Here is a 21,841-nt window from a genome sequence, read left to right as displayed (position 1 = left end):
AAAATTTTCATGCCGCATATATCGTGGTAATTCAGTCGTGAATATTAGAATAAACTAAAATTTTTGATTTTTATTGTTCGTAAATTTGAAATCGAACCCATAATCTGCAGCCGATGTGCCACGCACAAGCACACTCTGCTGCGGCAGTCGGCAAAAAAATGCTACAAAAATATATTTGAGCAATTACATTTTAACTGGAAACTAAATCTTTTGTCGTTGGCTAATATACATACATTTATAATACTATGGAAGCTCAATAATTGTCGTTTAGCTTTTAACAAGTTTATCTCTGTTTTTGTTGTTTTAGAAACAGTGCAGTGTTTTCAATTAAGTTGTTGTTGTTTTAACAGTAATGGTAGAACTGTCAGTGTAGGGCATATCACCGGTCATCTTCGTCTAGCTCATCTAGGGGTAGGCCCAGGAAACATGCTGTTTCGACAAGTTGGGTCCAGAGGGAGAGGGGTGTTAGATGAGTCGGTTTTAGGGGGCATGTGAAGAGGTGGTTAGTGTCGTGCGAGGTACCTTCACATGCCGGAAATGTGTTTGGAATGCCGAGGTCGATTCTGGATATGTAGGAATTTAACCAGCTACAGTATCCAGAACGTAATTGTGCCAGTGTTACACGAGTCTCACGGGGAAGCTGGAGCTCTTCGTCTGCAATAGGTGCTGGTTGGACTTCGATTACGGCATTCACAGGACGGGAGCTAATGAAGGTGGTGACGGTCTCCCGGTGGATGTCGTTTATTGACTGTCTAAATACTGTCCGGTCCAGTAGGTTGCGGTCAGTTTTGTCCTGGATTTCGTCAGCGTAGTCTAAAAGGTGTCTCCTGACGTGCCTGGGAGGCGGCTCAGGCTCAAGCAGGTGCCTACAGGGGTAAAACCTGCGGTAACATCCAAGCAGGAACTGATTGCTGAGCAGTTTGTTATGCTCCACTACTGGGAGCATTTGTGCCTCGTTATGCAGGTATTGAATGGGAGACATCAGGAGGCAACCGGTCGCTGTCCGAATGGCGGTATTTTGACATGTCTGTAGCTTTATCCACTGCGTGTCACTAGTTCCAGGCGACCAGACACGTGCTGCATAGTTCAGAACCGGCCGACCAATTGCCTTAAATGTCGAAAGCAACAGTTCTTTGTTGTTGTTGTTTTAACAGCATAGTTGTTGTTGTTGTTTGTTGTTCTTTGTCTTTGCCCCAAGTGCTGCCGGCAAGCGATTTGAGGACCTTTTTGCGATTTATTATTTTATTTTATTTATTGCTTTTATAAATAATATACACCGATTATCGTTTTACTCTTTTCAAAGCAATGCATTTTCCACCGCCCCCATCCAAAATAAGTGTTGTTATGAGTCTTGTTAGTCGATAGCCTGGGTCTTCTTTGCCTTCGATCCTCCATGGAAAATTCCCTCTTTCTGCTTTCTTTCTGGATTGCTTTCTTTCTGCTGGATCGCGAAAACACTCCTTTGATGTTGGTAAACCTTTGTTGTCAATTAAAAGCAAATGCGGCACTCACCTTGCGGATAGCTTATTACCTTCATTCCCGGATTTTCCAACGACATACCGTAAATTTGGTCGACCGTTTATGCGATTCGATGACGTCACTTGGGTGACCAGAATATTCGGTATCACTTGTGCTAATACAGACGCGTCCAAAATTGTGTAATTTAGTGGTGGCAGATTTCGATCGATGGTGAAGAGTCCACAAAATACTTTTCATACCTATATTAGGTTTGATTGATGAATTTTTTACACAAAAAATAAGTGCATGAAATAAAATTTGTTGCATTTTTACGGAAATGCTCATGGAAGTCTGCTTTACATGGTTAACATCACCAAACTATTTGCGAGATTAGTCAGAAAATTAGTGTGCGTGTTCTTGCAAGAGATACTTTTTTTACAATTCAAATGTTAGATTTGAAGCTGTAAACCCATCAGCTCTAACTTTAATGGGCATATCGAACCACCCTAGTAACGAGTATCGTGCATATACATATGTTTGCCCACATTTACCACCTTTCAGATACAAACAAAATTTACTAAGTTATTTATAATTTGTTACACAATACGAGTTATAATTTTTTTTTCAATAAAAATAACCACAATTAGCAATCAGATTCGAGTTAGCAATTTTAGTCTGTGGACATCGACTCACCAAGAAACAAGTTTTGCTTACATTTGGCGAATTCTGATAAACAAAAACAAATTAGTCTTTTTTTCTTGACTCGATACAAGCGTTGGCGTGGAAAATGCGGCTTTAATGGTTTTCTCAATTTTTTTGTATTCTTTTCATGTTTTCGCACATTAGGTTCTTTTTTACAATTTGCTTCTCCACAGTTTTTCATTTATTTATTTATTTTCCGTAAAAACCTGTTTCAACCACTTCTACTTATGTGATTATGTGTTTCTCTACAGCTTTCGGTATGTCGAGTCGCGCTTAACTAATCAGTCACACGCCAGCAGCCGCCAAGATGACGCAGACCAGCATGGATTTTACGCAGACTATCGCGGCAAGCAAAAAGGAGAAAGAAGCTGAAGCAGCACCACCACCACAAGCCCCGATTACACTTGACGGCAGCCAGCATTGTGATATATTATTAAACACCTTTCAAATTAAGAAGAAAAGCTATCGCGTCTTGCTCAATTATGACCACATCGTTTGGGAGCGACTGAAAACGAAACTCAGCACCGACAGCGATGCCAAGGGTGATTTCAAAAAAGGTACTCATCTCAAGCAAGCTATTTTAAGTATACGAGTATATGTGTGGGTGTATGTGTGTATGTAAATGAAATAAATTCTACATAACATTTTCAATATTTTTACTTCAAAAGCCGAGTGCGGAACGGAGCAGCTGTCGCGTCGCGCAACCTATGGCAGCAACTCGAGGGTACTGCACATAAACGAACTAATCAGAGTGAGTAAAGGCAATACAAAATCGGCGGCTTTGCTGATTACCGCGCCACAACCAAATGCTGAATTCGGTGCGAATGGCATGTCTGGACAACAACAGCAACAACAAGTCATCAGTTCGCCACCTACAGAACAATACTTGGCGCTATCGTATGCCACACGCATTGTCAAATCGGCTACGGATTGTAATCGCTGGGAAGTGCGCAAACTGTTGTTGTATAACGAAGACGCGTACGTCGTCCGCCAATGGCACACATTGCTCAACAAAATGCTGGCGAATACGGCGCCGACACGGCTGCGGGTACGTCGCTTACTGGTCTTCATCAATCCCTATGGCGGACGTAAGACTGGTGTGGACGTCTATGAGCGCTACTGCAAGCCAATCTTTCAACTGGCTGGTATCGATGCGTCATGCATTTTAACTCAGCGCTCAAATCAAATTCGTGATATCCTGCTCAGCGACGATTTGACTCCGTTCGACGCGATTTGCTGTGTTGGTGGCGATGGCACAGTAGCGGAGGTAATAAATGGTCTTCTTTTTCGTGCTATATATGATGCTGGCTTGAATCCACGCCAACCGGCGTATGTGCCCAAACCAGCTCTGCCGATCGCTATTATACCAGCAGGTAGCACCGACACCATCGCTTACAGTGTGCACGGTACTGCCGATGTGCCCACCGCAGCCATACATTTGATTTTGGGTCAACGTCGCGGCATGGATATTTGCAGCGTGCGCAACCGTGAAGGCATCTTACGTTTTTGTGCTAGTCTATTATCGTACGGTTACTTGGGTGATGTGGCGGCGAAGAGCGAACGTTATCGTTGGATGGGTCCGAAGCGTTATGAGTTTGCCGGTGTTAAAACGTTCATTGCCAATAATGGTTATGAAGCGGAATTACGCGTGTTGCAGCCATTGAGTAAGACAAGTGCGGAAGCGAGAAATGACACAATTTGTTGTGCGAATTGTGACCGTTGCAATATGGTCGCTGCTGAAGAAGCTGAGCTGACAACGAAGCGCGCGTTGTTGGAGAAAGCGATATTGGTGGGCGTAGATACTTCAGCGCTCGACAATGATGAACTGCCCTCTTCTTCTAATGACTCGTTGAAGAGTTGTGGCGATAACAGTGATGTAATCGGCAGTGCGAAAGGTAAGAAAGAGGGTTTGGCAATTGGCTTTGCTGGTACAGAATCACCAAGAAATGAGCTGTTCTTAAGCAGCAAGAAAACAATAGATTTTGACGAAATAAAGAATGTCAGCTCAACGGAATGTTATAAAGGATCCGAAGCTGTGGTGACTGTGACTAATGATAATGAAGAAAAGGATGCAACTGATGTTGTTGCTGCGGTAAATACTGATAACTCCGAGAGTACGACAGACGTAAGAAGGCAATGTGCACAGTGGAAAACAATAAAGGGCAAATTTTTCATGGTAAGTGGCGCGAATATTACCTGTGCTTGTACGCGTAGCCCAAACGGTGTAGCGCCATACAGTCATATTGGCGATGGCTATCTAGACTTAGTTCTGGTGCGAAAAACATCGCTGCTCAATAGCATACGGTTGCTGATAAATATGGCTGGTCGCAATGGAGATATTGTGAGTAACGATATTTATATAATTTAGTTTATAACCCGTAATTAAAAAAATGTTTATAGAGAAATTTACCTTTTGTGGAGACGTATCGCACCAAAGAGTTCGGCTTTCGCTCTCCCAATGCCAGTCTTGAAGAGGAGTATAGCATTAGAGGTTCCAGCCAACCAATTGCAGAAAGTGATTTTAATTATGACGAAACGGATGAATTATCCAGCTGGAATTGTGATGGCGAGGTTATCACTGATCAAGAGCTAACAATGATGTGAGTATCATATATATAGGGTTCGCTAATAGGGACGGATTGATGCTGGCAAGCTGTGTCGGCTTTTTTTAAATACCATCGTGGCCATTGGCGTCCTATTATAGAAAAATAAAAAAATTTATTAGTTCAGTTTTGCAGAATGTTGATTGAAAATTTGATAATTTTAGTTTATTTTTATTTTATGTTTTCAAATGAAACAAAATCCAGTCTTAGGGTGCGACCAGAGTGAGCGCTGAAAGCCGAGCCGAGATTGTCAGTGCGATAAAACTGATTACATACAAGTCAATACAAATAAGCTTGTGTATAACACAGTGAGTGCCGACAAGAGCAGAGAGCAAAGCCGATGAGTGCGAGAAAACAGTTTCAAAGCGTTTTGCTCGCTTTTTTGGATTGTTGATGTTTACTTTTTAGAGTGCAGTTGTGTTTTTAACACACTTTTATTAGGTCGGGTTGTATGTATGTATGTATGTAACGGAATCTTTGAGCTTAATTTTCACTGGCTTCTAAAAATCTGATCGACTTGAAATTTTGCACACCTATCAAGGACCGATGACAATGCAATAATTTGAAAAAAGTTTTCCATTATCCTTATTAGGATTGCCAGGATTAATATTTTCTTTTTTTACTTGTGGGCAAAAAGTAAGGTGAATTTGGTTGTAAAATGAAAAATCTTTAGTGTAATTGGATGTTTTCCAAACTCTTTTGTGTTAATAATTGCATTAATCACACTAGGAGAAGCAAAATACTCTTCATCAGATGAATCCATTACCGTGTACAGCAATTTTATAAACACAAATGAATAACAAAATTAAATGACATAAGAGCAAAACACATGGAATAAACAGAATTTCAGCGCTGATTCTCGCATTCACTGTGTTATGTACAAATTTTCTTCTCGCATGAAAATAAGCGTCAATAAGCTCGGCTCGGCTCCGCTCGGCATCAGCGTTCACTCTGGTCACACCCTTATAGAAACAGATATTTTAATTTTTTATAACACCTAAAAAAATACATGGATCAAACAAATGCAACTTTTGGACACAACATCAGAATTATGTTAAACTAATACTTTGTAGCAAATCCATTGTTTTTTATTACTGCTGCATATCTTCTTGCCATTGATGCAATTGATTATTAATGGTTTTCATCATGACGTGTATTGAAAACATCATCGGCATTGCTTACTCTAGCTATCCACTTATTGACCAGTCCCCAAAAGTTCTCAACCGGGTTGACATTGACACCTTTCGTGTTAAAACTTAACAGATGACTTTGGGTCACTGTCCTGCTAGTAGACCTAATGCAAAGGCAGTTCTCACTCCACATACATATGACAACATGAAAGTCTAAAATTTTTTGCACTGATGTTATCCCATATATATATATATATATATATATATATATATATACACCCTTTTTGGGTGTTTGGCCGAGCTCCTCCTGCTATTTGTGGCGTGCGTCTTGATGTTGTTGCACAAATGGAGGGACCTACAGTTTCAAACCGACTCCGAACGGAGATATTTTTATGAGGAGCTTTTTTATGGCAGAAATACACTCGGAGGTTTGCCATTGCCTGTCGAGAGGCGACCGCTGTTAGAAAAATGTTTTTCTTAATTTTGGTGTTTCACCGAGATTCGAACTAGCGTTCTCTCTGTGAACTCCGTATGGTAATCACGCCCCAACCCATTCGGCTACGGCGGCCGCCTTTATCCCATAATCTCATTAATTTTATATAAGGGGCAGTCTCATACCATTACACTACCTCTACCTTTACTGTTTTCTTATAATAACGAGGATAATATCGCTTTTTAATTGACCTTCCTACATAACATTTGCCATCGCTGGCTTGAAGACTAAATTAAATTAAATTTGGACTCAGCTTTCCATTTGCTATTTATCCAATCCAGATGCGATTGAGCAAATTTTAAACGTTTAAATTGCACGTTTTTGTACTGGATGGTAACTTCGTAATGAAGCATTTAACAGTCCTCTACAGGCATTTTTTTGCCAATATTTGCAAATTTAAGTATACAATTGCACGTCAGGTTGTTTTTTGCTTGTATTATCAAGGTGTTAATCGTTTTGTTAGTTTTACATGGGCGACCGCCTTGGCGAACGAGAGGCGCTTCCTTTGTGTAAGTGAATTTATTAATTATTCCAAAAAGCATACTTTTGTGTATATTTATTATATTTTGTAGAAATCCGTTTTTGTATCATTCCTTCTTTTCCGGAGCCCCATTCCAAGTTTATCTTTTGTAATTATAAATTTAATAAACCGTAAAATGTCGCAATAATACTTCAAGCTACTCTCGGGAGTTGCATTTATTTTGCCCATGCATTTAATGAGTTAGAAAAAATTGTTATGAGTCTGAGTGTGTCCCATAGTAGACAGCCGCTAAAACTGAACCTATAAAAATTGAATTTTTTGTTTCTATAAAGACGGATTCTGTTCGAAAATTTCGAAAAAAAGAATTTGAAAACGTTAAATGAACGTATACATACCGAACTAGAATTATTCTTCTTTCAATCAACATTCTACAAAATTAATTTAAAAATTATGTGATTATTCCATACGCAATAGTTGCATATGATTTAGCCACCACTGTATGTCGTTAATTATTCAGCCACTGACTCGTAATCGCCACATGGCCAGTAACACAATTGAGCAACAGGTGAAAATGCTAAAACTTTGTTATGAACAATTTGAGGGTATATTCCGAGTTATCAGGTCAGTCGATAAGTTCGTGCGTTTTTTAAAGGTGGTTTTAAAATTAATAAAAAGGATGTTTAAAGTATTTATTAATCAATTATATATTTTCCTTCATTATTTACAATGTCTTCTCAACGTTTAGGCAAATTTTTAATTCCCTGCTCAAAAAATTGTTTGTCCTTGGAGCCAAAATACGCTTCGATATCCCTTTTTATAGCTTCTTTTGAGGAGTAGTTCTTGTTACTCATGTGGGATTCTACGGAAAAAGTGATAATCACAAGGTGCAATATCCGGAGAGTATGGTGGATGTGGCATTAGCTCCCATCCGAGCTCGTTCAGCTTGGCTAATGTTTGCCTTGCGGTATGAGGTCTTGCGTTGTCGTGGTGAAACAAAACTTTGCGTCTATTCACTAAAGACGGTCGATTTTTGTTAAGTGCTTCATTCAGGTTTGATAGCTGATGGGAATAATAATCAGCAGTTATCGTCTTGTTTGGTTCCAGCAATTCATAATAAACAATACCGACCATATCCCACCAAATAGACAGGAGAATCTTCTTGGGTTGAAGGCCATTTCTAGGGGTCGGTTCTGGTGTTTCATCTTTATCTAACCATTGGCGTTTGCGGACAGGATTATTGTAAAGGACCCATTTTTCATCACCAGTAACAATACGTTTCAAAAAACTTTCATTTTCAAGCCGTTGCAGCAGCTGAGAGCACACATTCACTCTCTGCTGAACGTTGGCGACGGAAAGTCTATGCGGAACCCATTTTCCCAGCTTTGAAACCTTTCCCAACTGAACCAGGTGCCTGTGAACTGTTCCATGCGATGAATTTAACCTTTGAACTATCATATCGACTGCCAACTTTGGCTCAGCTTCCACGAGTTCGAGCAAGGCGTCGGAGTTAAAGACTTTAGGACGACCAGCGCGCGGGGTATCCTCCACGTCGCAGTTACCACTTCGGAATTTTGAAAACCACTTTTGCGCACTCCTTACACTCACGGTATCCTCTCCGTGAACAGTGTTTATTTCTGCAGCAGGTGTTATTTCAATAAAATCAAAGAAAATATAAATAGTTCCGTTATATTCCGCGAATAATTTTTTGTATGCGAAAATCGCACAAAAGTGAAATTAGGGGTAAAATACGCACGAACTTATGGACTGGCCTGATATTTTTCGTCGCCTCGCAAGGAGTTGCGTGAATTGACAACCAAGATCATGTGATTTTACCTCACTAGACTTTATTACGCTTTTGGGAGTTTACTTAAGTCAGATCTACGCCAGTAAGTCGCAGTCGACCGATGATCTCAAAGCAATATAACAGAGTCATCAGTCGGATATATACAGCAGATTAATTAAAATTAGATCTCGAGCATTTGTTCAATTTGTACAATGTCGTATCCATGTTCTTTTGAAATAAAAATAGAATTTCTTTAATACTGTAGAAGTTGTCTTGATTAGGAAGTTGAAGAGATAATCTTACACCTTCTGTTCCATTGTCCTGCTCTATCCAGACGGAGATTTGCTATTCTAGGCAGTCAATTTTTTAACGAATTGGAAGATCTCAGTTCTGCTGAAATAGGAGGTATTGTAAAATTTTTGAAAAGCACACACTGGTTTTAGGAGAAGTAGGGAAGCTCCCCACGCGGAATCAAAATGGGCTATGAGCCTAAGTGTGTCCCACAGGACAAACGCCTCAACCTAACCTAACACCTCACACGCAGCTTTCTAATTTCATTTCGACGCGCCAAATAAAGGGTATTCCAAAAGTGGCATCTAGAAGTCAGTAGTGAATAATTCCTAGACGATATTTTTTTATGCCACCTTTGACATTTGTCAAGTAGACAAATGTACAATTTTGCACGATAGAACAACGCGTTAAAATTATTGAAACTTATTTAGAAAATGGTCGATCCCAATATATGCCCAACATGTGAAGGCACACCGCACGACACTAACCACCTGTTCACATGCTGTCGAAACAGCACGTTTTCTGGGTCTACCATTAGGTGAGTTAGACGAAGACGGCCGGTGACTACTCCTCACTGACAACAACAACTAAGTATATCTTCACTTATCGTCCACAAAGTTACTCACCCAGCAAACCTTTTCCTTAAGTCCGACCCTGTCGAAGCAAGTCACATCTTGGGTCTACCCTTAAATTACATTACCGACAACAAGGGCTTGGTCGGATGTTACAACAATCTTGCAGAATCTTTCTGAAAACTTGAGTTAAAAATTTAATAAATATCAACATTTCAAATATTTTTTTTCGTATTTTTTCAGCTCGCATTGCCAACTCATTGATGTCTTCATGCGTGGCCCACACACATACAACAAACCATCGAAAAGTAACAAAACGTCGTTTGTCTGCTGTTGCTGTGGCTGCTGCAAAAATGATGATTAACATCGACACACCCCGTCGGAGGTACTTTGATTTATGGTCAACAGAGTAACATTTCCAAAGGTATTGGGGACAGCAATCGTATGCTACCTTATATTGGCAACCTTGACCTGTCTGCGCAAACGTGTCCTCCTTTCATAGAAAACTAAGAGATGAACGAGAGTGTAATAAGAATTTTAATAGGGAAACCAGAAGCTTTATGTATGCAGTGGAATTGGTCCTGGATCAATTATTATAAATAAGACTGTATATATGCATGTGCAGGATGTAATATTCCAATCGAAGAGTGTGTCTTAAAAAGTAGAAAATCAAAAATCAAACAACATGTTTCCTATCTAAGTTAAGTTAATATATTATTGTTGTTGTTTTGTTTCAATTATCCTATCCATTCCTTCTATTAAGTTTATATGATGTCTACATAGTACTATTGTGTATGCCGGTATGTACGAGCTCGTATGTTTTTATGGGATTTTAAAAGTCAACATTCCATTTGAGTATTAATTATGTAAATAATGTAAAATTTTTCTTAATTTTGGTGACATATGTATATATATTTTTTTTTTCTTTGTATAAGTTTGGTGACATTTTGGGGATATGATGTCGTTCTTCAAATTTATTCATAATAAAAAATCAAACATAAAAATAAATGGTTATTCATTTGAGTGAACGTATAAAATTGACATTCGTTGAAAGGTTCTGCTACCTCGGCTGCATCATCACGGCAGGTGGCGGAGCAGATGAAGATGTCAACTACAGGCTAAACAAAGCAAGGGCGGAATTTGGGCGAATGCATACGGTATGGGGGAGTTTGCAAATCTCCAGGCGTACTAAACTACGAATATTCGGCTCATGTGTAAACATGGCTGGCCTCTAACATCATCACACAGAGGTTACAATCCTTCATCAATAAATGTTTCCGCATCATCTGCAGAATATTCTAGCCAAACACCATCAATAACGACGACAGTCGGTTCTACGTTACCGAAACGATCCGGATTTATATTCGGCCAAGGACTGTCACTTCAGCAGCATTCCTCGTAAATGCACGAAGAGTCTTGTCGAGGCCTTATGCTCCCGAGTGGAGTGAATAAGGAAAAAAAGTAAATATGGTAAATAAATAAAATTGACACCTGTTTCCTTCTCTTTCGAGTGCAGTATCTTTCGCTTCTGTAAGCAAACCACTATCGTTCGCATTAGAACCAGCTTTTTTTTAAACTGAAAAAATGTTAATGTACACCAATAATTTTGAACAAAATAATGAACTTTGTTTATTAGGTATATTTTATACTAAATTAAAAAAATTATAAAAATGTTAAAAGGAAACGAAGATATTTCGCTTCGAACACTATACCAAAATTTTCAACATCCCATATATGACTTTCGAAAATGTGCTTTAAATGGAAGAAAATTCTTAATATCCTATGCAAAAATGATCAAAAACCAACGGATTTTGAAGGAACTTCAAGCTTGCAATTTATTGAACTAAAAGTTAACGGTATAGGTATAAAGTTGCATACCCAAATATCTTCTAAAGATTCCTTAGAGAAAGCGGAAAGTTTTAATGAATTTTTGGTTGAAAAATATTGTGAACATTGTAGAGCGATGATGTGACTCAATAACGCGAGCACAAATGTAGTTTTAAGTTGATATTAATTTGATTGACACTTCTGAACTTTTTTGCTTTTTTATTAATAAAAGTACGGAATTCAAAAACATTTATTACTTGGGCACTTTAAAATATTCGGCTCGCTTCGGCTGAAATTGGTCGAATCTCGTTTCGGTTTGGTTCAGCCTTGAAAATCGATGTTTTCGTTTCTATAGTTAAGGATTGTGCAGAAAGCAGACTTTAATATTTCAAAAATAACTTACAAAGAGTTTCCATGCTTGGATAAAAAAGAACTTTTTAAACCCAATACCTGTTTTTAGTAAAATGTTATAGGCAAAGTCATATGAGGATCATTTGTTTTACTTAAAAATTGTTTGAAATACTGTATAAAATTTATCCTCTAATTTGGCGCATTGTGTTTTAGTTAGATAAGAGAATATGCGTATTTTTAAAAGTGTGCTGTCATAGAAATTATTAGATTTTGGGGTGTGCGCTACTGCGACCCTCATTTCTTCAAAGTACTTCATCTCGACTTAAGTACTTAAGAAATCAATAAAGCATTTCGTGATAGCGAACGTAAGTAATTTGGTTAATAATAATTAAACGAACCGAAAACACCAAATATATTCCATCAATCCAATATCTATTAAGAAAAACCTTTAAAAACAGTCTTGACAACTGATTGACAATTTTGCAGTTAATCTTCCATATGTGAACGTTTAAATTAGATTTGTAGATTTATTGCTAATCACTGCATATGTGAAATATAGTGCTAAATAATTACCTAGTATAAATATGGAACAATTAGTCTGCTACAGTCTGCTATTTCAGCAGCAGTGTTGAGTAAGGCTATTTTTTATTTGATGATCAATTTTTAACGGTATGGCAACTATTAGCAGACTTCACCTGACAAGCAATAATTTGGTTGTCATCGTTCACAACTTGCATTTCATTGTTTCAGCTTGGAATTTTAATTTTAGTGGAAAAAGAAGTTAAGTATGTATTCTCAGCAACCTTTCATTCAAACAGAGTTGTGGAAACATGGTCCAGTACCTGGACAGTTCTACAACTTTCCCGGAACTAACCAAAGTACGGCAAACTTCGGCGGTTTCTCAGCTGCTGGGCAGTCTGGTACCCAGCACTCGTCGTAAGTTAGCAGATATAGCCGCTGAAAATTTGGAAGCTAATTTATGTATTTATTTGTAGATCCCCAATTACTACCGGTACTTCCGTAATAGGCGTTAAGTTTGATGGTGGTGTGATGATTGCCGCCGACAACCTCATCTCTTATGGCTCTTTGGCACGTTACCAGGATGTACAACGCGTTTTCAAGATCAATGAAAAAACAATCATAGGTGCCGGTGGTGATTTTGCAGATTTCCAAAGTCTGAAACGAAGCATAGATCAAAAGATGGTTGAAGACATGTGCTACCAGGATGACATTGATATGAAACCTAAGTCCTTGTATAACTGGTTAACTCGCGTGCTCTACAATCGTCGCAGCCGCTTCAATCCGCTGTGGCTAGAAATGGTTGTTGGTGGCATGCAAGATGGTGAGCCATTCTTAGGTCATGTGGATCTGCGCGGGCGTGCTTATGAAGATAATGTAGTAGCTACTGGCTTTGGCAAACATTTCGCATTGCCATTAGTACGTGAACAAATCTCAAATGGAGAGGTGCTCTCGCAAAGTGAGGCCTCGCAAGTGGTAAGTAAAGTTTCTTAATTATAATTTAACATATCGTAATAAAAAAAATTATTAAAATCTGCTTGATAGTTACGCAAGTGTATGGAAGTTTTGTACTATCGTGATTGCCGTGCTATATCCAAATATTCAGTGGCTGTTTCCACCGCCCAAGGTACAATTGTACAAGGTCCTTTCGAAGTTAGCCAAAATTGGGAACTGGCTACTATGATTAAGGGTTATTAAATACAAGTCTATAATTTTTTAAATAAAGCAAAAATATAATTAAAAATATATTTTTTGAAGCGTTTGGACTACAATGGTATTGTTTTATTGAAAAAATAAAAAGTCGACTACATTTAAAAAATTTAGAATATGGGGATAGTCTCTGTCCGTTATTTAGGACAAATCTATGCAACCCATTAAAGAATCTGCGCGCTCCCACCTCAGTCACTTCAATGTTGCCGGAAGGACCCGAATTCTTAAATATAAGGCGAAGGAATGTCACATTCCCTACTATTAAGTAAAGTTTAAACTGTTGCACCACAGCAACCCTGCATGATACATATTGACCCACTGGGCCGAAGAAGTACGTTTCCTGGGCATATCGTTAGATGACTTCAATGGCAGCGGCTGGCAGATGAATACAATGGCTGATATTCGCATGACAGCCAGTTCAACGTTACTGGAATTACTAGGTTTTCTTTTGTCTAGTGCACCGTAACTTACAGCGTTTACAAATCCCATTGATTTAATTAGGGCTGCTACAATGACAACTGGAGTATCGCTCCAAAGATCTGAGTACAATACGATTCCTTTAAATTAAAAAAATCGGTTGGACTTCAACAACAATAACAACGATGAAGTATTCCAGCAAGTGTTACGAATTAAGTTTGATTTAATTGCCGAGATGTTAAAAGTTAGTTTCAGAAGGATTAGTTAACAATTACAAGATTAAGCCTTACTTATATACCGTTCCCATGACTGCCGATTCTACGTTACTGGAACAGTTTGTATCCGTCCAAGCATTATCCATTCAGCAACAACATCAGCTTATTCCATGGTTGATTTGATTCGTGCGGAAATTGCTTTTAACGGTATAGGAATAGTATTCAAAAAAATGTTTTCCTTTTGCTCATCGATTGTGATTTACAAAGTATTGCACAAATGGCGTCTGTAATGTACGGAGTACAGAATAAACAACTATTTTGTTGAATTTCAATATAAGCAAATAAAATGGTAATCATTCTGTTGACTTCCATAAAAGTAACTGCGCAGTACCGTGCCATAAATAAGAAATCGGGGGTTGTCACCTACTCTGGCATTTTCAATAATAACTCGTAGGAGCTCTACTAACATTGTCGCCAAAAGCCTTTATTTTTACAAATGTATGTGTATATTTGTATATTCGTAAGTATGCAGGCATATGCGTAATTTTGAAACGATTAGTTGGAATACATCGGTTTATATAAAGTTTACTTACACAAACAAAAAAAGATTTTCTAAACAAGTACTTTCCGGTATGAGATCGTCGCCACTGCACGAATGGTTGAATAGCTAATGATAGTGGTGACATATGGTATGTAAATATGTATATATACATTACAGTTTTAATGTCTTGATTAAAATATTAGATTCAAAAATATTAAAGAAAATATACGCACATATGTAAAAAAATTTAATTCAACATTGTACGTCGGTCATAGATGTGACGACGCTGTTCGCGTACTTGTCTCTTCCACTTGTCCGTCTGATGACCAACACGATTCAATACATTGGCGCGCGAATTCAATTCTTGGTTTCCCATGCCAGTTGGCAATGGTGGGGAAGTGGCGCTTGCGTCGTCCTAATAATTGTAAAGAAAAATAAGGATAGCGTGTTAGAAATTTCAAAACTATAGAGTTTAAAAAAGTAGTAGTGTCATTTTGGGCTAGTGTTTTTTACGAATACTCGATTACAAAAGGAGTTAACTGCTATGGAAACAAAAATTAGAAATGTATGTGTGAGTAGTTAGTGTGTTAATAGTAATTCAAATAAAAAATTACAAGTATAAAAGAATATAACTGAAATATGTACGTCAGCATTAGAATAATATGAAAACGAAAACTTAAACTAAAATAAAATCAATCGGAGTCTTTATTGTCATCTACTAAGAGACTATATTGTACGTTGGAGTATTTGATATCTACATCTTCGTTTGTGTGTTCCTGATAATTCGCCTTAACACGTTTGTTCAGCAAGGGATCCAAACATATGAGGAATAGCATATATATCACCAATATTGATATAATCCAAATCACAATTATGACAACGACCTGTTAAAGATATTAGTATTATTTACTTGGGAAAGTTGTTCATAACTGAAATATTTTATTTACATATGTTTTCAAGGTGTGGTTCACTCTGGTATAAGGACTCTATATGTATGAAATTACCTTAATAAGTGTTGTATTGCGAGCTTCATGCTGACATTTACATTCTGGGCATATTTCTAAAACTTTTCCGTTCTCGCTGAGTCTTGGCACTAAAGCTCCATCGCAAACACTAAATGCAGCAAAAAAACGTAATTAGTATCGAGAGGACGACGTACTGAATGTCACTTATCATACCACTTAGGTGTTGAGTTTGTTGCTGGTGCAAATGGATTTACTAAATGTGTTGCTGCAGTACTGCTCAACAGATTATTTGTTGAGGCAACATTAGTGTTTCCAGTCGGGCTTAGTTTGGTGATATTACTTTGTGCTGGTACGTCAGCCTTGACCAACTATAAACAAAGTCCATTTAAACTTTTGTGACTCTACTAGTGAAAATTTTTCGACTCACCAAAACGCCAAACGATATGCAAATTATACCCAATAATGGCGCACTGTAAGTCGATTGATTTCGTCTTGCCATTTTTGGTTAAATTAAATAACCAATTGCTAGTATTCTAACAAAATATCGTCGACACACAAAACGAAAATTTAATCACTTTTTAATGTTTTCTTTTTCTGTCAACTACCAGCTGTTGAGAAGAGCATGTTCAGAAAGATGGACTTGAAATTTTGTTGTGGTTGGAGATGCCACTCATTATTTGTTCAGAGAGAAAATATATTTTGCCTTAATAATTCTACTATCAAAGAACTAAAACTCGTTGTTGATGCGGATGTAGCAGCATAAACATTTCCCATACATATACGGGGAATGCTGCTGAAGCGACAGTCCTTGGTCGGATATAATTCCGGATTGTTCCGGTTAAGAAGAACCAACTGTCGTGGAAGAACCGACTAGTCCTTTCAGACGCTGTGAAGCAGACTGAACCATATGTACCGTTTGTTGAGAAGGTCAAGTCAAATTTTTCTATATGTGCGTTTCAGAAAGTCGTTTAAAAATTATGTTTCTCTTTCTCTGAAAACTCTGTTGTTTATCACAAATCGTTAAGCTCTTACGTTTCTATGTTTTTTCACTTTACATGATAGCGCTTTGAAGGTTTTCATTTCCTGTAAAAATTACAATAAATATGAGTTGTGCTATATTTTCTGACGTTAACGGCTGATATATCAGCCGATATTTTCATACCATATGGAATAGGACATACATGTGTCAATGAAGATAATATCTCGCTTTTGACGTAATGGTGCTCATGGTACCAGCATTCACCGATGTAAACTCAGGCCCGTGTCAGCTGTTACGATGAAACTAATGAGAGCCCCAAGTAAGTGAAAAATTTCCACCCTTCCCTTCTACTTGTTGCCCATGTTCCATTTTACTTGTTGGGCAGGTCAGGGACTGACTCCATAGCCCGTTGGCAGCTCTGATAGTGTGTTTGTTTATAAGCATCTTACAAGTTTCTAAGCATCTACAAAGTTGCTAGTTGCATCGGTAATGTGGTACTCAATCTCGCTAGTTCATCTGCTTTGCAGTTGCTTGCTATGTCGCTGTGACCCGGCAGCCAGATCAGGTTTATTGTGAAGTACTTTGATAGCTCTGTCAAAATGTAGATACATTCTTTTACTGTCTTCGACTTAATATTAGGTGATTGTTATGCTTTCATGGTCGATTGGCTATCTGAATATATATTTATTTCTCCAGCTAAACTGTGCGAGTTCTTTTGTTTGTCTGATTTGATTTGTCTCCTTGATCAAATATATATAACATTAATAATTTTGCAGTGGTCTGGGGACTATTAAGCAACATAATGAATTGTGTGCCATTGCTTTATGAAACGCTGGCTCTAACAAGTTTACAGTTCAATTAGCTCATTCAGTTCAACTCAAGTTATCTTACCCGCTCTCTCTCAGGTTTTTGAATCTTCACTGCCTGAACAATCTTCGCACATTAATAAATTTAGTTTGCAATCTTCATTCCAGTCTGGTTTTAAGACAAAACATAGCTGTTTAAACTTGTCATACAGCTTATATGGCAAATAATCTGCCATCGATTGGATCCTCATCTGCTCTCAAAATTTGTGTAGTATTTAATCACGTTACTCGTTAGGCAGCTGCGAACAAGCAATGAAACGCGTAAAGATAAAAAAGTTTTCCACCACTCAAACTGATGTTTCAATTTAGTAAAAAAGTTTATCAAAAAAAAAAAATTGAATGATTAAATTTGCGCTAATTTTTAACCATCGAAATATGACCATATCCCTAGCAGGAGGTTTTGGTTACAATATCTGAATTTATCAAAGCGAGGAACTGTGTTTTGCTAATCTGGCTTTAGCTTATCAGAAATTATCTTTAAAAAGAGGTTGTCTGTAAAGTCGGTTTACTGACGATAGTTTAACGTGACAACGTCATAAGAAAATATTGATGGAATGGTTGCAATTTTCAAAACAAAATTTTAATTTTATTTGTTTGATAGATATTTTGTATGGATATAGAGGAGGAGGTAAATGGAATTGCAATGGAATAGGTCAAGTTACATTTACACAAACGTGAAAAATGACGAAACATTTATCAAATTCATGAAAGATATCTTCAATTTCGTTTGTGCATCAGACGTTAATAAGTCAACAACACTTAGAGGCACCATCATCGATTTGCCTTTTTCAAGACACTTTACACTCGAAACACTCCCTTTCATTTCCTACTTTTTCTATCATCGTCCTATTCTCAACAGAGAAATGGTTCATTACCATGCACACAGGAAGAAGGCATATGCAAATACAAATATGTGAATTTATATACAAATGCGCATATACATACATATACATACATATATATGCTCACTCAAGTAGGACAGAGCCAGATGTCGAACGTTGCCGAACGCGGGGGCCGATTGTGCTCTTTGTCGTTCGTTCCGCGCTCTTGCTTGCAGTTCAAGCACATTAGCTTACATTTGCTTGCGTACGGAATAGATTCGTATATTTGATATGTCCATATGACTTGTATGCACCTTTACATATAGATTTGTTCTTTTTGAAAATTGCGCGAAATTGTATATGTATATGCATGTTTATATACATATATTAGTATACAACATATCTTATAAGGCATATGGTAAATATTACCATACATTTTTTCCTTCATATATAATAAAAAAATTAATAATAATAACATTAAAACAACAGGTATTATTAACAAACTTGGTTTTATTTTAAATTCTTCAAGTAAATCAAATTAATAATAATCAATAAGAAGGCATATGCAAATACAAATACGTGAATTTATATATGTACATATGCGCATATGCTTACATATATACGCTCACTTAAGTAGGAGAGAGCAAGATGTCGAACGTTGCCGTTCGTTTGCTTTGTTCGTTCCGCGCTTTCGCTTGCAGTTCATTCAAGGTAACGGCAATGAGCAAGGTAACGACAAATGAGCAAGGTAACGGCAAATGAGCAAGGTAACACTAATGAGCAAGGTAACGACACATTTTTTCGTGCGTGCAGCCTGTTAAATCGAATTATAAGACATTATCACGTCAAAATTGTCTCGCCGGGTTGATCTTATTGAACCTAAATATAATTACATAATCTCTGCAAGACTTTTTTGCTGCTCGTATCTGGAACTCTGTTCAAGCTTCGATTCGTAACATCTTAAGTAAGTGCATTTTCAAGTATGAAATGTATTCACACTTTCGTTAACGTATACACAATATTGCACTATAAGTATTATTTTTTAGATATGCACATCTTTGTCTTGCTTTATTTCCACTTGTTTTTTACATTATATTCATATTAGGTATTTGGTTATGCTCCTCCTTCTATTTGTGATATGCGCCTTGATGTTGTTCCCCAAATGGGGGGACCAACAATTTTAAGTCGACTCCAACCGGGAATGGGTTCTTATGAGGAGCTTTTTTATGGCAGAAATACACTCGAAGGCTTGCCATTACCTGTTGAGGGGCGACTGCTATTAAAAAAAACGTTTTCTAATATTTGATGTTCATCCACGGAGATTCGAACCTAGGTACTCCCGATTGGTAGCCGCGCACCAAACCATTCGGCTACGTTTGTCATATTCATGTGCATTTTTTTATTTTTATTCAACTCATTTTAATATAAAAGTTCTGTTAATGTTCTTGTTGTATTAATTTATTGTTTAATAAATAAATAGTTAAGAAAATTTAGATTGAAAGGTAAACTCAAAAATAATCTAAATTGTTCCTATTAGCCGCATTGGCGACATTTTTCAGTGATTTAGGAGTTTTCTCTCTGTGGTATGATAAATTGTTCAGATCTACTGCATCAGATAAATTTTAGTATCTCTCAAAAAGGTTTGCGTTTTCTCTTTCCGCTGGATGTTAAATTCTTTATATGAAATTATTTAAATTTTGCCCCCGTTACTATGTCGCTTAATCATATTAATAGAATTTTTAATAGTCTCGATTAATTTCGCTATTCCTATATCTCTATTTTTATCTAAGCTAAAATCAGATGTTAATCTATAGTCATTACTAGAGGTATTAGTCTGCTAAGGCGAATTGAGTGCTCTATCATTCTTGTTAGTCTGTAAGGTTTTGAAAGCATAGATTTAATAAATGATAAATGAAATGATATCATATTTAGCCGAACTCGCATGCGGCCATAATTGTACAAATTGAACAGCAATAGAGGTTTACCTTAACATATTTATTATTTTATTTGTTTAGCGATCTGGTATTCCTCTAATAAGTTTGCGCACGCTGATGATTTTTTCACAAGAAACTTTTTTGACGGTTGTTTGCGTGTCTTTCGGCGATTTTGACAATTAAGATTTTTACAGATTCCAATGGAAACGTAAACTTTTTGTTACGAACAAAGTTAGAACTCTTACTTAAAAAATTTAAAGAAATTAGTAAAGTTTGAAAAAATGAAGTCGAGTAAAGTGTATTTACCTCTAACTTCAATGCTTACATTGATTCTCTGCAGATTTCCGGCGTCTTTAGGTAAGTTTGATGTGGTCGTCCGTGATTGGTGGTCCGCCCACTAGTTATGTGTTTGTTGTTTTCTCCGGTCAGTGAATTGTTATCACTAATATTCGTTTTAATTTTAGCTGCCAAAACGAATTTTGTTACTTGTGGATCAATAATTAAGCTTCTCAACTCTGATTATGGCTCTCGCCTGCATTCACACGATGTTAAATATGGGTCTGGTTCGGGACAACAGTCGGTAACAGGCGTTGATTTGAAAGAAGACGTAAATAGTCATTGGGTCATAAAGGCTCCAACAAATAAACAATGCGAACGTGGCGAACCTATACAATGCGGCGATACTATCCGTTTAGAACATTTGACAACCAAAAAGAATTTACATTCTCATCATTTTTCTTCACCGTTGTCTGGAGAACAGGAGGTATCTGCTTATGGGGAAGATGGTGTAGGCGATACGGGAGATCATTGGGAAGTGGTGTGCACCAACGATGAGTGGGTGCGTGATGCTCACATTAGATTACGGCATTTAGATACAGGCAGTTATTTGGGTATTTCTGGACGATCGTTTGGAAGACCGATTTCGGGGCAAATGGAGGTGGTCGGTTTTAGTAGTCCGCAACACGGTTCTCGGTGGACAACAGCGGAAGGATTGTTTATCGTACCAAAGGATAAGGAGTCACATGCTGAATATGCACATACGGAACTCTAAGAGAACTGAGATAAATATATGAGTTAGTAATTAGTTGAATTTGAATTTAGTTTGTTGCAAATAATGACAACATACATTCGCCCACACTGAAGTAATGATCAAGTCTTGTAAGAAAACCAAATAAATACACTTTGTGTGAAAAAAATTTAAAATTCTGTATACATTTCTTAATATAATGTATGTACATTTGTATGTTTTCTTATCAGCAGTTTTTTGTGAAGATGAGTTGATCAAATTCATAGACTAATCTACGCAACCGAGAATAAATTTAAAATTTTTTAAACTTGTATCTTAGAATTAACCCTCCGCCGGCATACTATTTTTTTCGGCACGGTCGGCATTTAAAGTCCGTCTCATTTTTTTATTAATATTTGGTTACACAAAAATTTGAAAAAATTATATTACATTTATTGATGTCTCAAAAGTTAAATAAAACCGCGGTTAAGCTCTTTTGTATGAATGATGTTCTAATATAAATAAAAATTAAAAGCCATTTCGTGAAAAAATTCAATATTCTTTATAAGCGTAACCTTTTATCATAAATTGATTGAAAAACTTAATTCTTGATAATTATGCCGCTTTTGGAAACTGGCAAGAAATTTTGCATTCATCTCATAAATACATTATACTAAG

At 37.2% G+C, this 21,841-nt stretch overlaps 4 protein-coding genes across 5 annotated transcripts in view; 3 read left to right on the top strand and 1 right to left on the bottom strand.

Annotated features, from left to right (window-relative positions):
• The window catches only part of LOC128871755 (ceramide kinase), a 41,276-nt gene extending 31,087 nt beyond the window's left edge, over positions 1-10,189 (top strand). For both annotated transcript variants that reach the window (XM_054113804.1, XM_054113805.1), the window contains exons 2-5: positions 2,412-2,717; positions 2,829-4,501; positions 4,561-4,760; positions 9,757-10,189. In XM_054113804.1, coding sequence (XP_053969779.1) covers positions 2,468-2,717; positions 2,829-4,501; positions 4,561-4,760; positions 9,757-9,877 — 2,244 coding nt within the window. In that variant the 5' untranslated portion in view covers positions 2,412-2,467 and the 3' untranslated portion in view covers positions 9,878-10,189. The remainder of the gene's footprint in view (positions 1-2,411; positions 2,718-2,828; positions 4,502-4,560; positions 4,761-9,756) is intronic.
• Positions 10,190-12,382: 2,193 nt separating this feature from the next.
• On the top strand, positions 12,383-13,457 carry LOC128857974 (proteasome subunit beta type-4). The gene is made up of 3 exons (XM_054093846.1): positions 12,383-12,627; positions 12,687-13,185; positions 13,255-13,457. Exons 1-3 carry the CDS (start codon positions 12,479-12,481, stop codon positions 13,405-13,407), a joined length of 801 nt encoding a protein of 266 aa, XP_053949821.1. The 5' UTR covers positions 12,383-12,478; the 3' UTR covers positions 13,408-13,457.
• Positions 13,458-14,509: 1,052 nt separating this feature from the next.
• LOC128857967 (uncharacterized protein CG1161) lies at positions 14,510-16,172 on the bottom strand. Its single transcript, XM_054093834.1, has 5 exons — positions 15,985-16,172; positions 15,771-15,925; positions 15,597-15,705; positions 15,351-15,476; positions 14,510-15,007 (listed from the first exon to the last, which is right to left on the bottom strand). Exons 1-5 carry the CDS (start codon positions 16,054-16,056, stop codon positions 14,840-14,842), a joined length of 630 nt encoding a protein of 209 aa, XP_053949809.1. The 5' UTR covers positions 16,057-16,172; the 3' UTR covers positions 14,510-14,839.
• A 4,108-nt stretch (positions 16,173-20,280) lies between these two features.
• On the top strand, positions 20,281-21,360 carry LOC128857956 (stromal cell-derived factor 2). Its single transcript, XM_054093821.1, has 2 exons — positions 20,281-20,514; positions 20,622-21,360. Exons 1-2 carry the CDS (start codon positions 20,439-20,441, stop codon positions 21,206-21,208), a joined length of 663 nt encoding a protein of 220 aa, XP_053949796.1. The 5' UTR covers positions 20,281-20,438; the 3' UTR covers positions 21,209-21,360.
• Positions 21,361-21,841: the final 481 nt, after the last annotated feature.

This window comes from Anastrepha ludens, chromosome 2 (assembly GCF_028408465.1).
Source record: "Anastrepha ludens isolate Willacy chromosome 2, idAnaLude1.1, whole genome shotgun sequence".
Classification (NCBI taxonomy): Eukaryota; Metazoa; Arthropoda; class Insecta; order Diptera; family Tephritidae; genus Anastrepha; species Anastrepha ludens.
Note: the sequence above shows the minus strand (reverse complement) of the source record. Positions and strands in the feature narration are given on the sequence as shown.